This window comes from Cylas formicarius, unplaced genomic scaffold (assembly GCF_029955315.1).
Source record: "Cylas formicarius isolate icCylForm1 unplaced genomic scaffold, icCylForm1.1 PGA_scaffold_5__7_contigs__length_24384050, whole genome shotgun sequence".
In the NCBI taxonomy this organism is placed as follows: domain Eukaryota; kingdom Metazoa; phylum Arthropoda; class Insecta; order Coleoptera; family Brentidae; genus Cylas; species Cylas formicarius.
Window position 1 is genome coordinate 20,299,816 of NW_026844341.1, and position 19,004 is coordinate 20,318,819.

Consider the following 19,004-nt stretch of genomic DNA (forward strand, 5'->3'; position numbering starts at 1 on the left):
AGAAATTCCTATTCGAATTTTGCATAGATATATGAATAAAACTTATTGCTAACAATGCAGGGTGTCCATTAATACGTGCAAATGAGAAAAATTGACTCTATACTACACGCTTTAATAGATTGAATAAAACCTCAGAGGTCATATTTAACGAATCATTTAATAATAACAAAAATAAATAATTAAATTTATAGGTTAACATAAAAGCTATATCTTTTAAAATTACAATAAAAAATACAAATAAAATATATATTAACAAAATACTTGACAACTAAACTCGGGACGACCGTTGCCTTTTTGAAAAACTTTATTCAAATTTACAACTGTTTAAAATGGTCTGTTACAATAACATATCTAGACAGAATTCTGCGTCGACACCGTTAAATTACGTTTTTATATGTAGAAGTAGGACTGCTGGGTCAGCATTCTTGAATCTTCGCTAGTGAGATAACTACTATGCACTTTTTAAATAGAAGTATAAAAAGCAACAAAAACAAACAGAAATGTCAAAGTTTGTTTATACCTTAATGCGTCAAAAAAAAAAGTTTATGATGTCAACTACATTTTTTAATATTTAGATATTTCTTTGTGGTTTTGGTGCCAGATGGAACGAGCATTTTAAGAGGAACATTTTCAACTAAACCTTATAGACCCAATTAACGAACCCTTTTTTGTTAACTTTTTTTTAATAGATTTATTTATTCAAATTTATTACCTTTTTTACGTAGCCTAAAAGATTTAATTATTTATTCTTGTTCTTAGATAGATAATTAACTAGTAATGTTTCTTTAAGTAGTTTTGTTAACTGAATTTTTATTAAAGTTTTGTTAAAGTATGTAGTATAGGGTCGATTTATATAAAAATTTCCACGTATTAATGGACACCCTGTATTGTTAGTAATAGGTCTATTATATCTCAAAAAGAAGTAATATCATGTTTTTGCTGTGGGCAGCTTTAAATTCAACAAGAATTTATACGGGTGTTATCTTGAACCTCGAATACCTCAAAAAGTACGTAAAATTTTAATATTAGATAAATTACAAATTTACCTCATTTTTTGTCCTGGAATTGATATCTGGATAAAAATATAGGATGTTAAATTTGAAAATCTTGAAACTTTGTTAATTGAATAAACTATGCGAAGTTCGAATAGGAGTGTGCTAAGAAAATGGCCCTTATTTTAAGCAAGGATTCAAAAAAATGTATCATCAAATTATAATAGTTTAAATCTTCAGGAGAGTCCGAGAAACTTTTGTACGAAATTTTCTTTCATATCTCCTATCGTCTTATTTGACACACGGTGTGCCTATGATGATTGCCAAGGGTCCTCAAAAATTGTTACTCTTGTTTTAAGTCGACAAGTCTTATCGTTTAGCCACAAATCGATTTTCTATTCTCTGCTTCTATTCTTTTACCTGTAAATATGATTTTACATCTAACAGGACTTAATAACATTTCAAAGATTCATTGTCGCAATCCGTTAAAAATTAGTTTCTAACAAAAGAGCTTATTATCCAACTGCTACTGTGATAGTCCATCAGGAATATTCAAATACACCCATTTGCTACGGACGAGCAAATGGAAGTACACGACGTCTTTATGTCAAGACTGATCATAAGATACATAAAAGACTTGGTAAAAGAGGTTCATTCAAACCTGATATTATAAATAAAAGGTGACCAAGGTATAAAAGAACCCCTGCAAGAGAAGAAAAAATACTTCAAAATGCGGAGGCTGACCCGTTTTGCATGAAAATGATCTTCGGCCCTTTCAAGTTCAAAGGGTTCACTGTATGAGGGTGATGAGCAATTGTGTGTAATTTTATGTAATCAAATTTTAGGAAAAATTCAAAATGTTAATTTGTTCACTGACGAGGTTGCATTCAGTGGTGTTGGAATTATAAATTTTCGGAATATGAAAACCCACATGCAAAAACTGAAGGAAAACATCAGCGCCGGATTTCTTTAAATGTATGGACAGGGATTATAGGAGATAATCTTATAGGACCTAATTTCTTTAACGAATCGTCTAATTAGGAAATATATTTGCAATTTCTACCACCTTTGTTGGAAAAGGTACCCTTGCAGTGGAGACAGAACACGTGATTAATACAAGATGGCGCTCTACCCCATGTACATCGATAGATAGCTCGGTCGCCTCTCTCACAAGACCTTAATCCGATGGACTTTTTTTTGAGGCACTATTTAGTGTACGAAAGACCTGTAATCTACTCAATTTGCTAACACCCTGTAGATAACGTTTTAGAAAACACTCTAGATCCCCTTCTTATTTCTCGGGACTCCAACGATTATAGTTTATTTTGAGTTCTTGGAACATAATCACTGAAACTTATAAATAAAGTTTGATTGTAAATAGTAGATTTTTTATTTATTTTTGCAATTTATCTACTTTCATATTCTTCTTACTTTTATATAAGTTTTTATTTTTCTAGGAGTGATTAATATTAATTAAGTAATTTATTATTCTAATTAACCACCTGTAACTCTTTTGGCAGATTACTTGTCTTGTCTTGTCTTTCCATTTTATGCAAATTAGTGTTACCCTAATTTTAGAGTATGGGTCTTAAATGCTAGAGTAAATTTTTCGAAAAAAACCCCATAATTTTATTAACTTTCTTATGAAAATTGATCACCAGTCATTTTATTTCCTTAGAAAGTGTTCAATTTGGCCCACTCAATACAATCTAAAATATTTTTTTTGTGTAAACAGAATCTCAGCCCCACTGGGTTTTTAATCAACACGCTCACAAGAAAATTCGTTCGCCACCGCTGCCGTTACCTTCCTAATCATGTTCAGCTTGTCCGACAATCGAAACAAATGACTGCGAGGGAAGCGACTGTTTCCATTTTTTTTTGCGCGCGCCGACGCGCTATTTTACGCTTCTCACTTTAAAAAAAAACTGCGTCAACGCAACTCAAATTCAGCGCAAGTTGGTGTCAGGTTTGGGGTTTGATAAACCCAATCACCCAGCTGTGCAATTTTAGCGACAAATTCTTTACTAACTACAAACACTAATGCTAGTAGAAGAATTTAGAAGTTTCTTGATTCTGTTTTTACAGATAATCGACACTTGAGATGACATGAATTTCTCAATTCTTGCTGGGCTGGATTTTGGAACAGTGCTGGGGAACGCGGTAGAGGATAAGGTGGCACAAAGTACCCCAAGTTTTTTCGATGAGGACAAATTTTCTCAAAAATTATCTCAGATATAATTAGATATATTACGGCCCATGAAATTATCTACAAAAATGGTCCTTATAGTTGTTTATCTGGGAATGCACATATGTATATGTCACGTAGATAATAGTGGGAATATATTCTCAATAGGACAGGAGTCCTCGGGCCTTAATCAAAGTCTCTCTACTCCATCGTCCACATGGCACCGCTTGAACGTCCCACTTATTTATTGCTAGTGTCTACCATTACAATTTATGCCGATTAATATATTTTGTAATTATCCGATTGTATTTTATTTGCAAAAAAATTTTGAGGGAACGTGAAACTGTTAGTGGGGATTTCAAACATTGACCGACGCAAGATTAGAAAGCGGTGAGGAGTTTGTTGTTGACGTCGACTTTAAAGATTAAATAATTGGATTAGAATATTAACAGAAAAAGGAATCAATCAATAATCAATAAAACTGTACCATGATGGAACGTGGAGTAGGTCTACCGGGGCAACGTTCAAAAAAACTGCACGGATGAAAATTGGCTCATCTGCAAGATGTCACTATTCCAACTTTTTATAGATAACTTTATGGTCTACAATTGATGCATCAAATCATTTGTTATAAGCCGGTTTCGCGAGAAACCCAAAAAGTAAAAATGTTGTCTTTTGATCTTGAATAATAGCTTTTATAGGATCGATAAACACTACTACTACTAACTAAAATTTCCATTAAAACCAGCTATATTGAAAACATTTTTTTTATTTCTTTAATTCATTTGTAAAATCAGTATTTAGGTTTGAACTAGTTTAAAAAAATCCTTTTTGTTTTTTTATTGTTGATTAATTTGAATTTTATTTGTATAGTGGCTAAATTTCCTATGAACATACCTTTAGGTTTCACACCGCGAGCCTAATTAACAGCAAACCTTTTGTTGTTTTGTAGGTAAGATGCCACCATAAACATATACAATAAAGGTAAATTATTAGAATTACCTTTAAAAAAAAATCAACATTTTCTTTTTGATACTAAACACAAGATAAAAGCAAGGGACAGGATCAAGACTATAATTTAAGTTTTAGTTTTAAAATTATATTAGATAAGTAGTTATATATTTAATCAAAGACGCGTCCACTCTCCCCATAAATAAACTAAAATTAATTTTAAAATTTTGGTGTCAGGTGTGGGGTTTCATAATTCCAAAAGACTCTTGAACTGATTCCTTACGACACCCCGTATACGAGGCTTTTAAATATATGGCGAACGTTGTCCATGCACCGGAGCTACAAATTTCGCATCCCGGAAACCGAGCCGCTCCCCCCGCCCGTGTCCGTCTGTCATTTGTTTCTCGCCCCGGAAAACTCGCCAAGACGAATCTCCCCTTCCGGATCCAATTTTCCGAGAGGCCATTTTCCCTCGGCCGGGGAGAGATCCGGGCGCGGCCATTCATATCGGGAGTTTTAGACCGGGTTAAATATTGAATTTATGGGCCCGAGTGGAGACCGGGCGATGATGAAGGAATATCGCGCTACGGGTTCCGGGTAAAAGGATAGAGCGGTCTTTTGTTTTCCGGGCATTGCCTCATCGAAACGAAATCCTCGGGATCGCGTTTACGACCGTTACGTCACGCGGACCCATTAAAACGTCATCAGAAGTGGGATAATTTATTACGTCAGTCAGCGAATCGAAGGAGTTAACGAATATTAAAAAAAAATGGTAGGGTTGGGGGCAGACGAAGCCGTTTAGAGACCCGGAAAGGCTAATTGGTTAAAGTGGCATTGCCGCGCTTTCCGGGCAACCGGATTTCTTGCCCGCGTCTTACAACGCGGCAGTTAATTTTCTCGAGACTCGAGGATTTCATTAAGCCTAACACGGCGCCGCCGCCCCCGCCGCCCCGCCGCGTTTTCTCCGGTCGTTTTAAACGCCCGTCGTCGTCGTCTTTTGTTAAAATTTCAGAGCGCCGCCTCGCCGGCTGATAGAGACGAACGCCGTGCACGTCAGAAGTGGGATTAAAATTTGGATTTTTTATTTTCGAGACGAGCGAAACTTGCGGAAAATCACGTTGTAATGATAAAATTAAGTTCCGGGAATATTTAGGTATATTTAAATTATAAATAAGGCTTGCTTTTGCGATTTAAGGCTATAATGAGATGCGAGAAGAATCCAGAAGATTTTTAAACGGTATTCCAGTGGAGGTGCTTCTGATGTTAGGTCATTATCATGCATTATGCATCAAAAAATGTTAATCACAATTCTTCATATTAAAAAACACCCGTTTGCTCACTCATATTTTTTTAAACGCACATAACAAAAATAGTCAAGTTGTAGCCTGTTTCTGCTATTATTTATTTATTTATTTATATATAAACTCAAAGGCTAACGAACAAAAAGATGCGGCTGTCCAATTACAGGATAGCGCGTAGTGAAGACAAGATTACATATGGTCGGGAATACAAAACAAAAATTGAACTGAGGTGGCTTTTACTTGATAAAAATCCATTTATCAAAATAAATAAGAACTACAAGTTCAGAACACCTTGTCTTTTTTATAAAGAAAAATCTCTGTGTGTTTTAACCAACGTCAATTTATAAAACAGTAGATTATTTTCATACGAAGACTAATGTCTATGTCCATTATATCTAAAATTGAGGTTTTTTTGGACACTCCCTATCTGATCGATATACTTGCGATATATCGGATTCCATGAGTATTCCAAGATGGATTTGATGGCGCTATTATAAATAAGAATGACTGATTTGTGGCGGCGAAACCCTTTGGTGTTACGTAATATGAAGCCAAGGTTTCTCAAGCCCTTCTTTACAATATTTCCTACATGTGCTTCAAATATAAATCAGAGTCCAGTATGATGCCTAAATCTTTCACTTGAGTAACTCTCTTAAGTTTTATATTGTCCAATTTGAAGTCAATGTTAATAGGTTCTTTTTTCCTTGCAAACTGTATTATTTGGCATTTATCGAGATTTTAAAATGTCTCACTGAATGTTGAAAACAGCTTCCAACATCAAATGTAAAAATATTGAAAAGTGAGGGTCACAAGTATGTCATTCTTTATCATGAGAAATAAAAGGCTTTGGCGTCACATCATCATCGTAGCTTATTTTAGAGGGTAACGATTTTGTATTCTTGCTGTTATTTTTATATGACCAAAATGTTTTTTTTCCTTTTTTTTATGTTATTTTCAGTTATTTCAGATGTTTTCCTTATTTTCCTAACTTAACACGCCAAGTTAGCAATTTTTTACTTTGTTGAGACCTACCTAGGTAGAGAAAATTGTTTCTTAATATTACTGTTGCAAGGAAGTTTCTTGAATACTTTAAAATTGAAAGTTATCTCGAGTGCAGGATAGTGGATGTGGATGTCTTCCTGTACAAATGGACTGTGGCTTCTGTTGACATAATGTGAAATAACTAAATCTAAAATCTTATTCCGGGTATTGTTAAGCTTCTTAAGATATAGCAAGAAAGAGCTATGGCAAATGGGGCTTCGGGGCACAAAATCAGAAATATCGTGGTCCCATTTTCAATTTAAGTATAAGAAATAAGCTATCCGCATATCTATGGCAGATTGTTTCCAATTTGGATGGAAAAGCAACATAATTATTTAATGAGGCGTGCTGAGGCATATACACAGCACAAACAAAGAGTTGCTTACCGCCCTCCAAACTCTGGGAGACAAGCAAATCCTCAATAATATTGGCGTTACTACACCACTTGGACACCTGTTCAGCACCAAACATTATTAGTCCTCCAACATCTTTTTTTCACTGGTTGTTAAATACCGATCATGAGGAAAAGCACCATAATTCTGTGGGAAAATTTCTGTATCATTAATGTTTGAATTTAACCAAGATTCAGTAATACACACAAGATCAGCTAAACAGAACTCACTCAATTTTGTTCGAAATCTTCTCGTATTTTGGTAATATATTGCAAAAAGATCATCAGGCACCAGCGAAAAAGAGAAAAAAGAAAGTTGTGTTGTAACCATACACATTCGATAGCAGACTTTCGCGATCGATGTAAAATTTTCATATCTTGTGGCCAACAAAATTTTTAGCTGCTGTTTTTAACGAAACCTCTTGCAGTTTTATGTAAATTCTTTTCTTTTCGGAGAAACTAAACGTAGACGTGTTGAGTTATTTTTCTACGATAAGACTTTTGGCTTACTTGGCGACGTTTACTCTGCAAGTGTACCAAATTTAATTAAAATTAATGCTGCATTAATCGATAAAGGCCATGTTGTTTGTATTAAGCCTAAGCTTTAATTCTTACTCTTAATTCTTAATCTTACGTCAAGGCATTATCATGCATTAATGGTAAAGTAAGCGTCATACGGCATTATCACTATGGGTGTGCAGGAGAAAAATAACGTTCGAATAATCTCCCTCTGTATTTTAACGTAAGCAAATGTTTCTCTCCCAATTCGATTGCCTCAATTCGCGCCGTTCGACAACGAAATATAAACCAACCCCAACCCCCGCCACCAAAAAAAAAACTTCTTATCTGAATGCCATTACGCCTTTAATAAACACAAACCCGACGCTCCCGTACCCGAAATCCCTTCACCATCTTATTCTTTCGTCCCCCACGCCGCCCCCGTTCCCCCAGCACATACAACATAAAATCGCACCCCCCTCGATGAATGGCCGCCCCCCTTATCGAACGCGGTCCCCCCACGCCCCTCGGCCGGCACGACGTCGGGACGCCGCCGACGCCGGTCCCCATGGGAACGCGTAGGGGAGAACCTCGATCCCTGGGGAGCGCGTGCCTCCCCAGGGAGGAGTCTCCGCTGTCTTGAAATGCACTTCGGGGTAGCCGAACTCGGACGATCGACTGCCGCCGCCGCCGCCGTCATATTTGGGGTAAGAATATGGCCGCCGGCGTAGGTTGTTGCCGAGGAATTTCCGTTGATCTCTATGGTCTGATTTTTTTTTCTAATTTTTGGTCTAGATTAATTGTTAGGACGGTTAGGAATTCAAAATTTGACGCGCTGAAGATTGGAGGAATTTTTTAGCCACGCAATTGAAGATTCGCGCATCGAAATTGGTTATTTTGAAGTATTGAAGTATTCATAACAACGATAACATTTAATTAAAATATACATTTAATAACAAATAGTTTCAAATATAGTTAAATATTCAAAGGAGTACAAGGGAACTGAACTAAACGGCCTCTAAAGTGGGACACCATAGAAGTTTCCCAACTTTGACCAGCTATGCATATTTAATGCATATATAATCACCCCCCTTAGGTTTTTCGCATTGTAAAAAAGTGAAGGAGAACATTAATGTTTTATAACATATATTTTATAACAAATTATATTATTAAAAAAATATGGGGGACTAAATAATTCTTAATTCCTAAAAAAAAAAAAATTAAGTTACACTGAATATATAAAACAATAAATAATTATTAAATAATTATATAGTCTGGAAATTATTTTCAAGTTCGTAAAATGTTCGCTAGGGGGCGTAAAATAGAAAAAACGGGTTTTCTCAAAAATATTTCACGTTAACCTGTATCAAAATCAGTTTTAACGTTTTGTTTGCATTAATTTTTCCTACCTAGTCAAATTTAGGGCGGCGGAAGGGTCAAAAGTAACTTTTTTTTTTAGATTTCTAGGATCTTAGTTTAACTTTAAGGAGTATTTGTAGGAGCCTCGACTGGCATGTCAATATCACAATATTAATTCTTTTACGCGTCGATAGGAGGCGCTTCACATCAAAAACAGCAACTTTTTTGATTATCTCGAAAATTTCAAATATAGTATAAATATTTTTAGCTATAATGAAAGGGCGTAACAAGCACAGCAAGTAGTGGAAGCAGCATGGCAATATCGGTTCCTCAGATATGTCCGGCGTCCTTTATTAATGGGCCACCCGGTACATATACTTTTTTATTGTTTTATATATTCACTGTCACTTTGCCAACAGGAACCTCGCATGTAAGCATTTAATGCTTCTATGATTTATGAATTTTAAGAATTCAGAATTATTTAGTTTGGCTGTAATTTGTTAATAATATGATTTGTATTTCATGCAATTTCTTGTAAAATATATGTTATAAATAAACGGTAATTTTTCATTTTGAGCTTCCACCGAAAAGATGTACATGTAGAACTGATATTCATTTTAAAGGAAAACGTTTTTTCTAGATTGCGGGTATTTTAACTTAATTAGGTGGTTGTTAGGTTCAGTTTGTTTTTTAATATGCGCTGACCTCACTAGTTGGTAATAATAGAATAGTATAAGAATGGAGTAATACCAACAGATAGTTTTACGAAAAAAAAAAAAACAAAGAAATAAAAGAAACTGACAAATATCCCAAAATCAAAATAGTATATTATGCAAAACGTGCGATAAGCGGCATTTGACTCACGAGCGGAGCGAGTGATTAATAAACGAGTTAAAAAAAGTGCGATTTAGCGTGGGAAATATCTCCGAAAACATCCGATTGCTCGCAAACCCGTTCGGTAAAATCCCGGAAATGTCCGAAGTGGCTCGGATCCGTGGGAAACGAAACTGACGTGGTAAAGTAACGCCTTCCGCATACTAGATCGGTGTGTAATTTGCTATTTTACAGACGGGAGTAGAAAAACTTTTTTTTAATCCTGAATTTTGTATTAATTTGTATTTGTATTACGTCCTCCCACGCATCGGTGTGTCCGGAGACAACCCCCGAGCGTCCCGAATGAATTAAAAGTTTCGAAATCAGAAGCGGGATGAGCCCGCCGACTCCAATTACAACTTGGAAATTAATCTTCTTTTTTCCCAGGTGGTCATATCGACGCAGGTATCGGTCGATGGTCCCCTGCTGGCCATCTCGGACAACATGTTCGTCCACAACAACTCCAAACACGGCAGACGGGCGAAACGGCTGGACCCCACCGAAGGTAAGCCCCAAAGCTACGAGTAAGAAGAAATTTTCGTCAAAAATGGTGGCCGATGTTGGGGTGTCGAAAATGAATAACTGAAAAAATACATAGTATTATCATGAGACACTCTGTAGGTATTCGATATTTTACGTGAAATACGGACCCCATTCGGGACGGTAAACAAAGCGGCGCAGGGAAGGGGTGAGAATATATAACGAGATGAAACGTAATGAAATCTGGTGCGGGGTGGAGGGGTAAACGACGACGTAAAGCGTCGTTGTTTGGGAGGCCCGTCTGGGGGGTTAAAAAGAGAGAAAATTAAACCGGAAACGGATAAACTAGAACAAAGTGAAATATTAGTGGGGGGTTGAGAATGGCGCGGGCTTAAAGCCGGTTTGTTCCGGTGAGTTCGAGCTAATATAGAGCGGCACTGCGAATTTCGGAGCCAGTGCGGTGCATTTTTTTTCCAATGAGATTCGGTCTTTCTGCTTAAGTCCTACTTCTTTTTTTTTGGTGTTTTGATAAGTCGTTGTTGTTGAAATTATTTATATAAATTTATTATAAATAAATAACTATGAAACGCTTACATTACTTTAAAATGCTTTTTAGTTTTTAAAAATCTGATATAGGTGGACCAAAATTATAGTGTTTTACAACCGTGATTAACTTTGACTACTATTTATTACTCCAAAATCGCAGCATATCCTACCGAGCAGACCCTTACCTGTAACCGTCCTAGGAATTTATCTACCAACACCAACAAGCGGGATATAAGTATGTTTTCAATCTTTTTCGCTGAGCAATTCTTGAAACATGTACCTAAAAAAATTATTAGGTTCGACTATCATCTCCACTTCGTCATCAAATTCTGCGTTTTTTTTTTCATGTCTTCTTTTAACAGGGGAACATCTGCTTCATTCCACAGTTTACACATTTTAAAGTGTTAAAAAACAGGAACCCTTAAAAAATGCTCAATTGTAAGATTCTAATAAATATTTATTTGTATTCTTGTGACGGTCCTGTACTACTGCGAATATAATCTGTACATTTAAAGAAGACCGTTGTTGTTTACAAATCGAAGAACTATGTAGGAGACACAAAAGTACAAGAAGCATGTTGTTCATCGACAGGCACACAAGACAAGAATGATCATTTTCATTTGAGCTATCCATTGAAGATCAAAACTCGAAAATCAGGTACATAAATACGTACTTAGTGGAAGGATCACATATTGCAATTTAGATTAAACTCTTAAGAACGATGTTAAAATAAACGCCTCTACTTATTCGAAAATACCCCGCAGCATCAATGCTTAATTAAATTTAAAACGGTCCATTTAGGTTTCAAATAAAAGTTTCTAGAAATATTCGTTACGGTCCATCTCAGACCTAGTTAATGCAGAATAAACATCTGTTGGGATGGGTTTTACCATGGTCCTGCGGTTAAGGTACTGTAAAATACTTAAAACGTCTAAGCAACAAATGCACTATATTTTTGGTCGTACAATACCTCACTTTCTCCCAGACCAAGACGCGAACTTAGCGCCGACGCCACTGTTTTTTCACGGGCAATATAACTCCGCGCCGATTGCGAGGGGGTCGGGAGGTGCGGCCGGGCAAGAAAAAGGATTAAGATTCCGTCGCTAGGTGGCGGTAGCGGCAGTTCCGCTCCGGGTTCCGTTTCCGTCCTCCGGTGAACCGGAGCCAATTTCGCAAAGTTCCGAATAGCGGCGTACGCGACGGGCATGCGAAACGGCCCCCTTTTTCCCCCCGCGGCCGCACTATTAAAAAAAGGAGAGGTACATTGTTCACGCAAAAGAAAATAAAGGCGTTCTCATTTATTTTTCGCCCACAAAAAACTTGATACCGACGAACAAATTATCGATATCTTTTTTTCTCTTTGCCCCACCTCGATCACCCGTAAGGTTACCTCATAGAAGCAGGTCAATTTCCAGGCCTCTACCCGCCCCTACCCGTGGCCACCCCGTGCATTAAGGCGATTAGCCCTAGCGAAGGGTGGACCGCGGGGGGCTCAACCGTCATCATCGTCGGCGACAACTTCTTCGACGGCCTCCAGGTGGTGTTCGGCACCATGCTGGTGTGGAGCGAGGTACTACTACCGGCCTATCACTCCTATGGTGCCGAATAATGAGGTGTTTTTCTTGTAGCTGATCACCCCACACGCGATACGGGTTCAGACGCCACCCCGACATATACCTGGAGTCGTAGAAGTGACGCTCTCGTACAAGTCGAAGCAGTTCTGCAAGGGAGCGCCGGGTCGCTTCGTCTACGTCTGTAGGTTACTTCAAGAAGTCGTTAAACTAACCCTCTCCTAACCCATCTCGTTTGTTGGCAGCTTTGAACGAGCCGACCATAGACTACGGCTTCCAGAGGCTCCAGAAACTCATACCGAGGCATCCGGGCGACCCGGAGAAGCTTCCCAAGGTAAGAAACGTGCGACGCCGACGACGCTGACCAATCTACTTCCTCCTTTCCTCAGGAAATTATACTCAAACGCGCGGCGGACCTCGCGGAGGCGCTCTACTCGATGCCGAGGAACAATCAGCTGTCGCTTTCCGCCCCCAGATCACCCACGATGGCGAACAACGGTATGGCGACGTCCTTCAACGCGTACACAGGGCAGCTAGCTGTGAGCGTGCAGGACAGCGGAAACGGTCAGTGGACAGAAGGTTCGACTATAGTTCCTTCTTTTGTTGTTTCACTAGTGCTAGTTTACGAACCTATGTGACTATGAAATTGGCGATCAGGATCGACGAGTAACTCTGGAACCATCATTGATGTTTGTACTCATTTGGAATTTTTGCCATTATTGCTTGATGCTAACAAGTGAACAACAATTCCTGACTTATGAGCTGTTAGAATTGAAAATTCACAGTCTTCATTCATGGAAATGAAAAGAGGTTAGAGGAAGAGGAACGTTCAAGCAAGTAGTTTGCTATATAAGAATAAGATTGAGCTACAGCAGTACAAAGATTTCCAAAATTAGCGTTGGAAGAAACTGAGATATAAAGTTCTCCTGAATCGCTTAATGGTCTAAGGCGGATTAGCTTACTACCTGTGTTGAGCAAGGTTCTGGAAAGGGTTGTCCACTTACAGCAATATAAAAATAATTCCATCCTATCTGTGTTTCAATCGGGTTTCCGTCCGGGACACAGTACTACAATAGTTTTGTGACAGATCGAATTTTTTCGAGTTTAGATGACAATACAAATTCTACTCGACTTTTCACGAAATTGTAATAATTTGCACCATCTGACGCAATTTTGCCAATCTCAATCATATGCTAAAGATAGCCAGCTTGTTTATTTTTTTGACCCGAAGGTTAAGCAGGGCCAATTTCTCTCTGCAATGCACTTCCTGAAAAGATACTTGCATCTGTAAATAACCTGCTGATTGGGTTTTTTTCGTCTTGTAATTAATCACAGAAATATTGTCATAATTACCTACTTTCTTTTTCTTCTGTTCATATTTCATTCTTCTTTGAACCGGGGTCTTTTGTTACAAATTGTATTGTCATAAAGGTGTATAATATATAAATTAATTGTGTTGTCAAGTCAAGTCAAGTCGGCAAGACTTCGCCTTTTGAGAATTTAGTATCTTAATTCCCAATAAGGACTATTATTATTTCTTCCCAAATTAAGGTTTTTTATTTCTTCCTGGCGAAGTAGCCGCAGATATAGTTTCCCTGCTCGCACCAGACTCAAAATTTTTATCACGTGTTTTTATCACGATACTGATTCAAATTTTTACCGGTAGGGTTTTTCTTTTAGAGGAGTACGGAGGTCGTGCGCAAAGCAGCAGCGCCAGCCCGCGCGGGGGCGGCTACTGTTCGAACGCCTCCACCCCCCACTCCTCGAACGGCGGCGGTTCCTACAACGGCAGCGGAGGGGGCGGCAACCAAATGAACGGCTACGGCGGTACCACTCCGACCAGCACCACCCCCATGTCGACCATGTTGCCGTCATCTCCGTCGGGGGGCATCTTTAATTCAGCACCAAGTAAGTCGTCGAGGGTGGGGGCACGCAAGCGGTAGCTCACAAACACACGCGCGCGCGCTTTTAGTTTTTTGACTCCCGCCTCCATTTTTTTTAGCAGCCCTCGACAATTTCCCGCCAAAATCGTCGCACGTCGATAAAGGGAAAAGTGCGTTCGCGCCCGTACTAAGGGGCGTCGAAACGCCGCCTCCCGCCGCTTACCCACCCGCCCCCGCGTTGTTCCACCACCAACCGTTGACCGGGTGGCACCACTTGGCCGTTCAGTGTTAGTATATTTTTGTGGTCTGTGTTTTTTTTTTACTTTTTGCTTGCATGCAGCTGGCTTTCGTATGATGCACGCGGGTGGTATAGCGTCAAAAGGTATTGTCGTTTATACGAGGTATTTTAGAAAATAAAATTTTTCATCAAAAAAATTTATACGTAAAATGTTTTAGAAGAAATACTATTTCCTCTAAATTCCTTATAAGGTCTTGTCCAACATTAAATTAAGTTTAAAGTTACAACCACTATTATATTTTGTGGCGTATTCCCATTAACAACCTCAGTATTCTTTTACATGCCCTTTAATTTTTTGGTTAAATTTAGTAGTACATTGTAGTACCAATTATTTGCTTTTTTTCTTAGTTGCGTTCTAAATTTTCTCTTTATCTAGTGTTCCTGCAAAAATTTTTTCACTCTTCAATAAAGATGAGGTCTAAGCAGAGCTCATTATTGAAAGTGCAATAATAAGATTTTTTACTTCTTTTTCTTCGGCATTTTCCTTTACGAGTTCGCCGTTTTTATCCTCCACAGTTCTCTTATATTCGAGTCCCTTACCCTCAGATCTCTAGAATATTGAATGAAGAATATTGTTCCATATCAGTCCATGCTTGTAGCTTTTTACTTTCGAAAATCGATGAAATCGAATTTTTCGAAAGTATCTACGCTCGTATAAAAATTTTATATTTCGGTAACGATCACCGTCAAAAAAAAATTTTTTTTTGTCTGTCCGTTCTCTGTTCTCCGTTATCGTCTTTTGGTTTTTCCTAAATAACTTTCGAACCGTTGAAGCTACAAAATTTAAATTTGCCTCTTTTTTAACCCTCCACGAGGCACATAAGCTTATAAGAAATAGTCCTGATCCGACGCCGGTATCCATCTTTTTTTCGCGATTTTCGACTGTTTTGTCGACATTGCTATGAAACACGATGTGTCCAAAATTTGAAGCAATCGACTGACGGAACCTATTAAAAATGTGGGCTGAGGCTGGGGGGGGGGGGGGGTCGGTAAGTATTCTAAAAAATGAAAAATCGCGTGTACAAGGGTCTACAAAAAACATCATTTTTCAAAAACGGTTTACGAGAGCAAAAAAATTATTTAACCGGACGACGCAGAAGATACGGCTCCATAAACTTTTATTCTTGACAATTTTTCAAAAATATACAGGGTGCGCCGCAAAAAAACTGAAAAATGAGTCCCCCCTATTATTGAAAATTCAGGTGTCATTTAACTTTTGCCATATAGCCCGCATAGACAGCAAAAATTTTTGCATTTAAGGTTTTTACCTATTGTACAGGATGTTCCCGATATTCCATGCTAAATGAGAAATGTGTTAAGTGTCCTAAATTTGCAGATATCAACTTCAAATTTATTTTAATTATTTTTTGAAATTTTTGATTTTTTTTTTTAGTAATAATCCTTCACCTGATCGGCAAAATACTTTAACCAGCAGACGCGGAAGATCCAGTGCAATAATATTTATTTCAGGCATTTTTTCGATTACATACAGGCAAAAATCTATTAGACCTAAAAAATTGTTCTTTTATAGAGTAAATCAAAAGTCGTAAAAAATATGGCTAATTGGTTCAAACATTGCTATAGGCTACATCAAGAGCTACAATTTTTGTATTTGCAGTTTTCGTCTATCACATACGCTGCTCGAGACATTTGAAAAGATTCTATTTCAGGGGCTCTCAAAAAAACCTTATTTTTTATTTTTAAAAGATCCTAAAAATTTCGTAAACTTTGTCGACGGAGAGTTTCAGGTTTCTTCAATTATACAGGGCGCGATAACGCTATTATTTTTACAAATTTTAATATGTGCCATTGTTTGCTGTAACTTTGAAGTTCGACGAGATGTGAAGGACACTTTATTCTGGGTGAATGCACAATAAAATTACATCGATTTTGCGAAAGTTCCATAGTGGTCCGCAGGAGCATGATAGAAAAACAATGCGTCCTTTTACCACACGAACTTGCCCCGAAAGCAACCTTGTTTTCCTAGTGCTATTTTTGTCTCTATATCCCTTTAACATGTACCATCTCAGTGTATTGTCGATCTTAGACAAATTGACAGCTATTATTAATCTAATTTACAACTTGTCCAATACATAAATATGTGGTTTTATACATATTGATTTTCAGTCCCCACAGTTCGTACTCGTCTTTTAGATTTCTTGATTTTTTACTTAGTTTCTTTAATATTCACATTAATTTTGTGGAAAAGAAAATGATAAATAATAGATAAAATGATAGTGCAACAAAATTTCAATTTGTCTTTAATAACTCTTTCAATAATAATAATTTTCACTTGCATTCCTTAGTTTTCACGTTAATTTTGTAGAAGAGAAAAGAGATAGATTATTATTTAGGAAGAAACATGTTTTCTGAGTTAATTTCTAAATCTTCTCTCCTTCTCTAACGTTCCTTTAATTGAGTCTCAAAATATAATCTGTCCTTAATAAATGTTTTAAATAATAACACATTCGACTTTTTCATAAATAATAAAAATAAAAACATTGGCATAGCAAATAACAGAAAATTACGTTTTTAAGAATTAATTAATATTATTTTTGAACAAACAAAATAGCACTTTCCGACCCCATTTTGTTCATCGACGTCGACTGTTTCCGGTGGTATCTAAAAAATGTTTTTTTCGCTTGTAGGAATGAGTCTGGTGTCGTCGCCATTCGCATCGATGAACCCCTTCGCCCTACCCACGTGTAACGCACAGGGCTACGGTACCGCCGCCGCTGCCGCCCTTGTGGGATCCACCAAATAGGTCGGAACGTCATATAGTTACCAGAGTGTGCAATAATCCGCATAGCGCCGCCCCCTCTCCTGGGGGCCGGTACCACGTATCGAACGTTACTAAGCTGTGATCATTAATATACTTACGAGGTGATGCCACGACGGGAGGGGGGGAGGGGGTACCGCAGCCCCGACCCACCCCCTTCGGGCGCGGTGGACGTTGTACCCGGATCCGAGGGGAAAGGAGATACTACATTTTTTATTTTAATATTAATTAAATTATTTTATTTAATTAATTAAGTTAGTTAAACTTTGCAACAACTTTGACGATTTCCATAGATGCATTGGAAGGTTTTCTTTAAAAGCGAAGAAAAATTTAAAATAAAGTGTTCAGTCTAGTATTTTGATTCCTAGTTCTTTAAATTCGGGTTTAACAAAAAAAGTTAGATTGGAAAAATGTGAAAAAGATTTTTTTTTTTGAAAATTGACACACCGAAACGATTGACGAAAAAGAGGAAACCTTTTCCTATAAAATTTTTCTACATTGTCCAAAAATAGTGAATCGGTTTAATCATTTTTTATTTGAAAAATTACAACTTTGACACGTAAAGGAAAATGTTTCAAAACTTTCGTAAATTGATTTTATTTTTGAAGCAGATACTGTCTATTAAAATTCCAGGCTTAAAAATAGTGACATCATGAAAAAATTAAAATTTTAACCAAGATTGGATCGTGTATCTTTTGAACCGTTAAAGCAGCAAAGTAATCACAGATTTTAAGATTTTTCTTGCGTTGTTGTATTGTTTTACATTAGGAAATAATAGTCATAGCCTTGGATTTCATCCCCTCTAGACCCCCAAAAACGTCTACCGTGCGGTCGGAAAACAAAAATCATCTCCATACAATGAGGAAAATATCACAAAGAAATTTTGCATATCTTTGAATATTAAAAAATTTATTAATTAAAAATAAAACAAACCGAGTATACATATCGCTAGAAAGCTGGGATTCTAAAGTAAACTTTAAACGAAAATATGAAGAAAGATCTTATATAGTTTTGTAAATTAATGGCTATGTAAATACTTGTACACTATTATAGCGAAACCATATCGACATTTGGAAATCCGATCGGCTTTGTACGGAAAACCGCTTGCGAAGGTTTTTGTTTTTCCCACACCTAACCTCAAACCTTCACAACTGGTATCCAATCGTCCGATTTTTTGTGTACATATTTAGAAAATGGCGGACGCGATGTATTTGCGCCTGTGTACAAAAACATGGATCACGTTTTGCTACACAACGATGTTTAAATGAAAAAAACGGTATACGAACAAGCGACTCTATTGGTATAATTTACGCGAATTAGTTATCCCGGGAGCGCGGGACTTTTAGAGGAAGCGGCAACGGCGCCTCGAATTGTCCTGTACAAGTATATGATTTGTTGTATATTTTTACGTACTATGAATTTATTTTGTTAATGTGGAATTTTATTTATTTATTTTCGATGAAAACAAAATACACTAAAATGTAAAATAAAAGTTTTTATGATATATATTAAGCGTTTTTCTTTTTAGTTCCACCGTAACGCGTGGTCGAAAGCGTTTTTCGGGGTGTCTGGCTGTCGGAAATTAAACTAAATTTTAATTCACAAAGTCATGTGAATTTTTGACGAATTATCCATTCAAAAATCTATTGAACATACTAAAGTCTGTTTATAAAAGGTGGGGAGTAACAAAAAAGTGGTATTAATTGCCATTTCAGAATGGTGTAGAGTAATAAAACCCTCATCAGGGACTAGTTCTTATTGAAACCTATCCTGATATCTATCTACAATCTTAGTTAACATATTAATGAGAAGATCAACTGCCATTCCCTTGAAATGAATACCTAAAATATCATTCC

The 19,004-nt window shown here is 37.2% G+C and overlaps 1 protein-coding gene across 3 annotated transcripts in view; it reads left to right on the forward strand.

The window, feature by feature from the left end:
* The window catches only part of LOC132701996 (transcription factor collier), a 106,577-nt gene extending 88,034 nt beyond the window's left edge, over nucleotides 1-18,543 (forward strand). Inside the window, exons 9-15 of one of the 3 annotated variants that reach the window (XM_060670383.1) lie at nucleotides 9,979-10,096; nucleotides 12,021-12,187; nucleotides 12,246-12,372; nucleotides 12,434-12,522; nucleotides 12,578-12,767; nucleotides 13,869-14,096; nucleotides 17,018-18,543. In XM_060670383.1, coding sequence (XP_060526366.1) covers nucleotides 9,979-10,096; nucleotides 12,021-12,187; nucleotides 12,246-12,372; nucleotides 12,434-12,522; nucleotides 12,578-12,767; nucleotides 13,869-14,096; nucleotides 17,018-17,133 — 1,035 coding nt within the window. In that variant the 3' untranslated portion in view covers nucleotides 17,134-18,543. Of the gene's footprint in view, nucleotides 1-9,978; nucleotides 10,097-12,020; nucleotides 12,188-12,245; nucleotides 12,373-12,433; nucleotides 12,523-12,577; nucleotides 12,768-13,854; nucleotides 14,097-17,017 lie in introns of those variants that run through there. The other 2 variants (XM_060670384.1, XM_060670385.1) reach the window with 2 other exon arrangements.
* The last annotated feature ends 461 nt before the right edge of the window (nucleotides 18,544-19,004 follow it).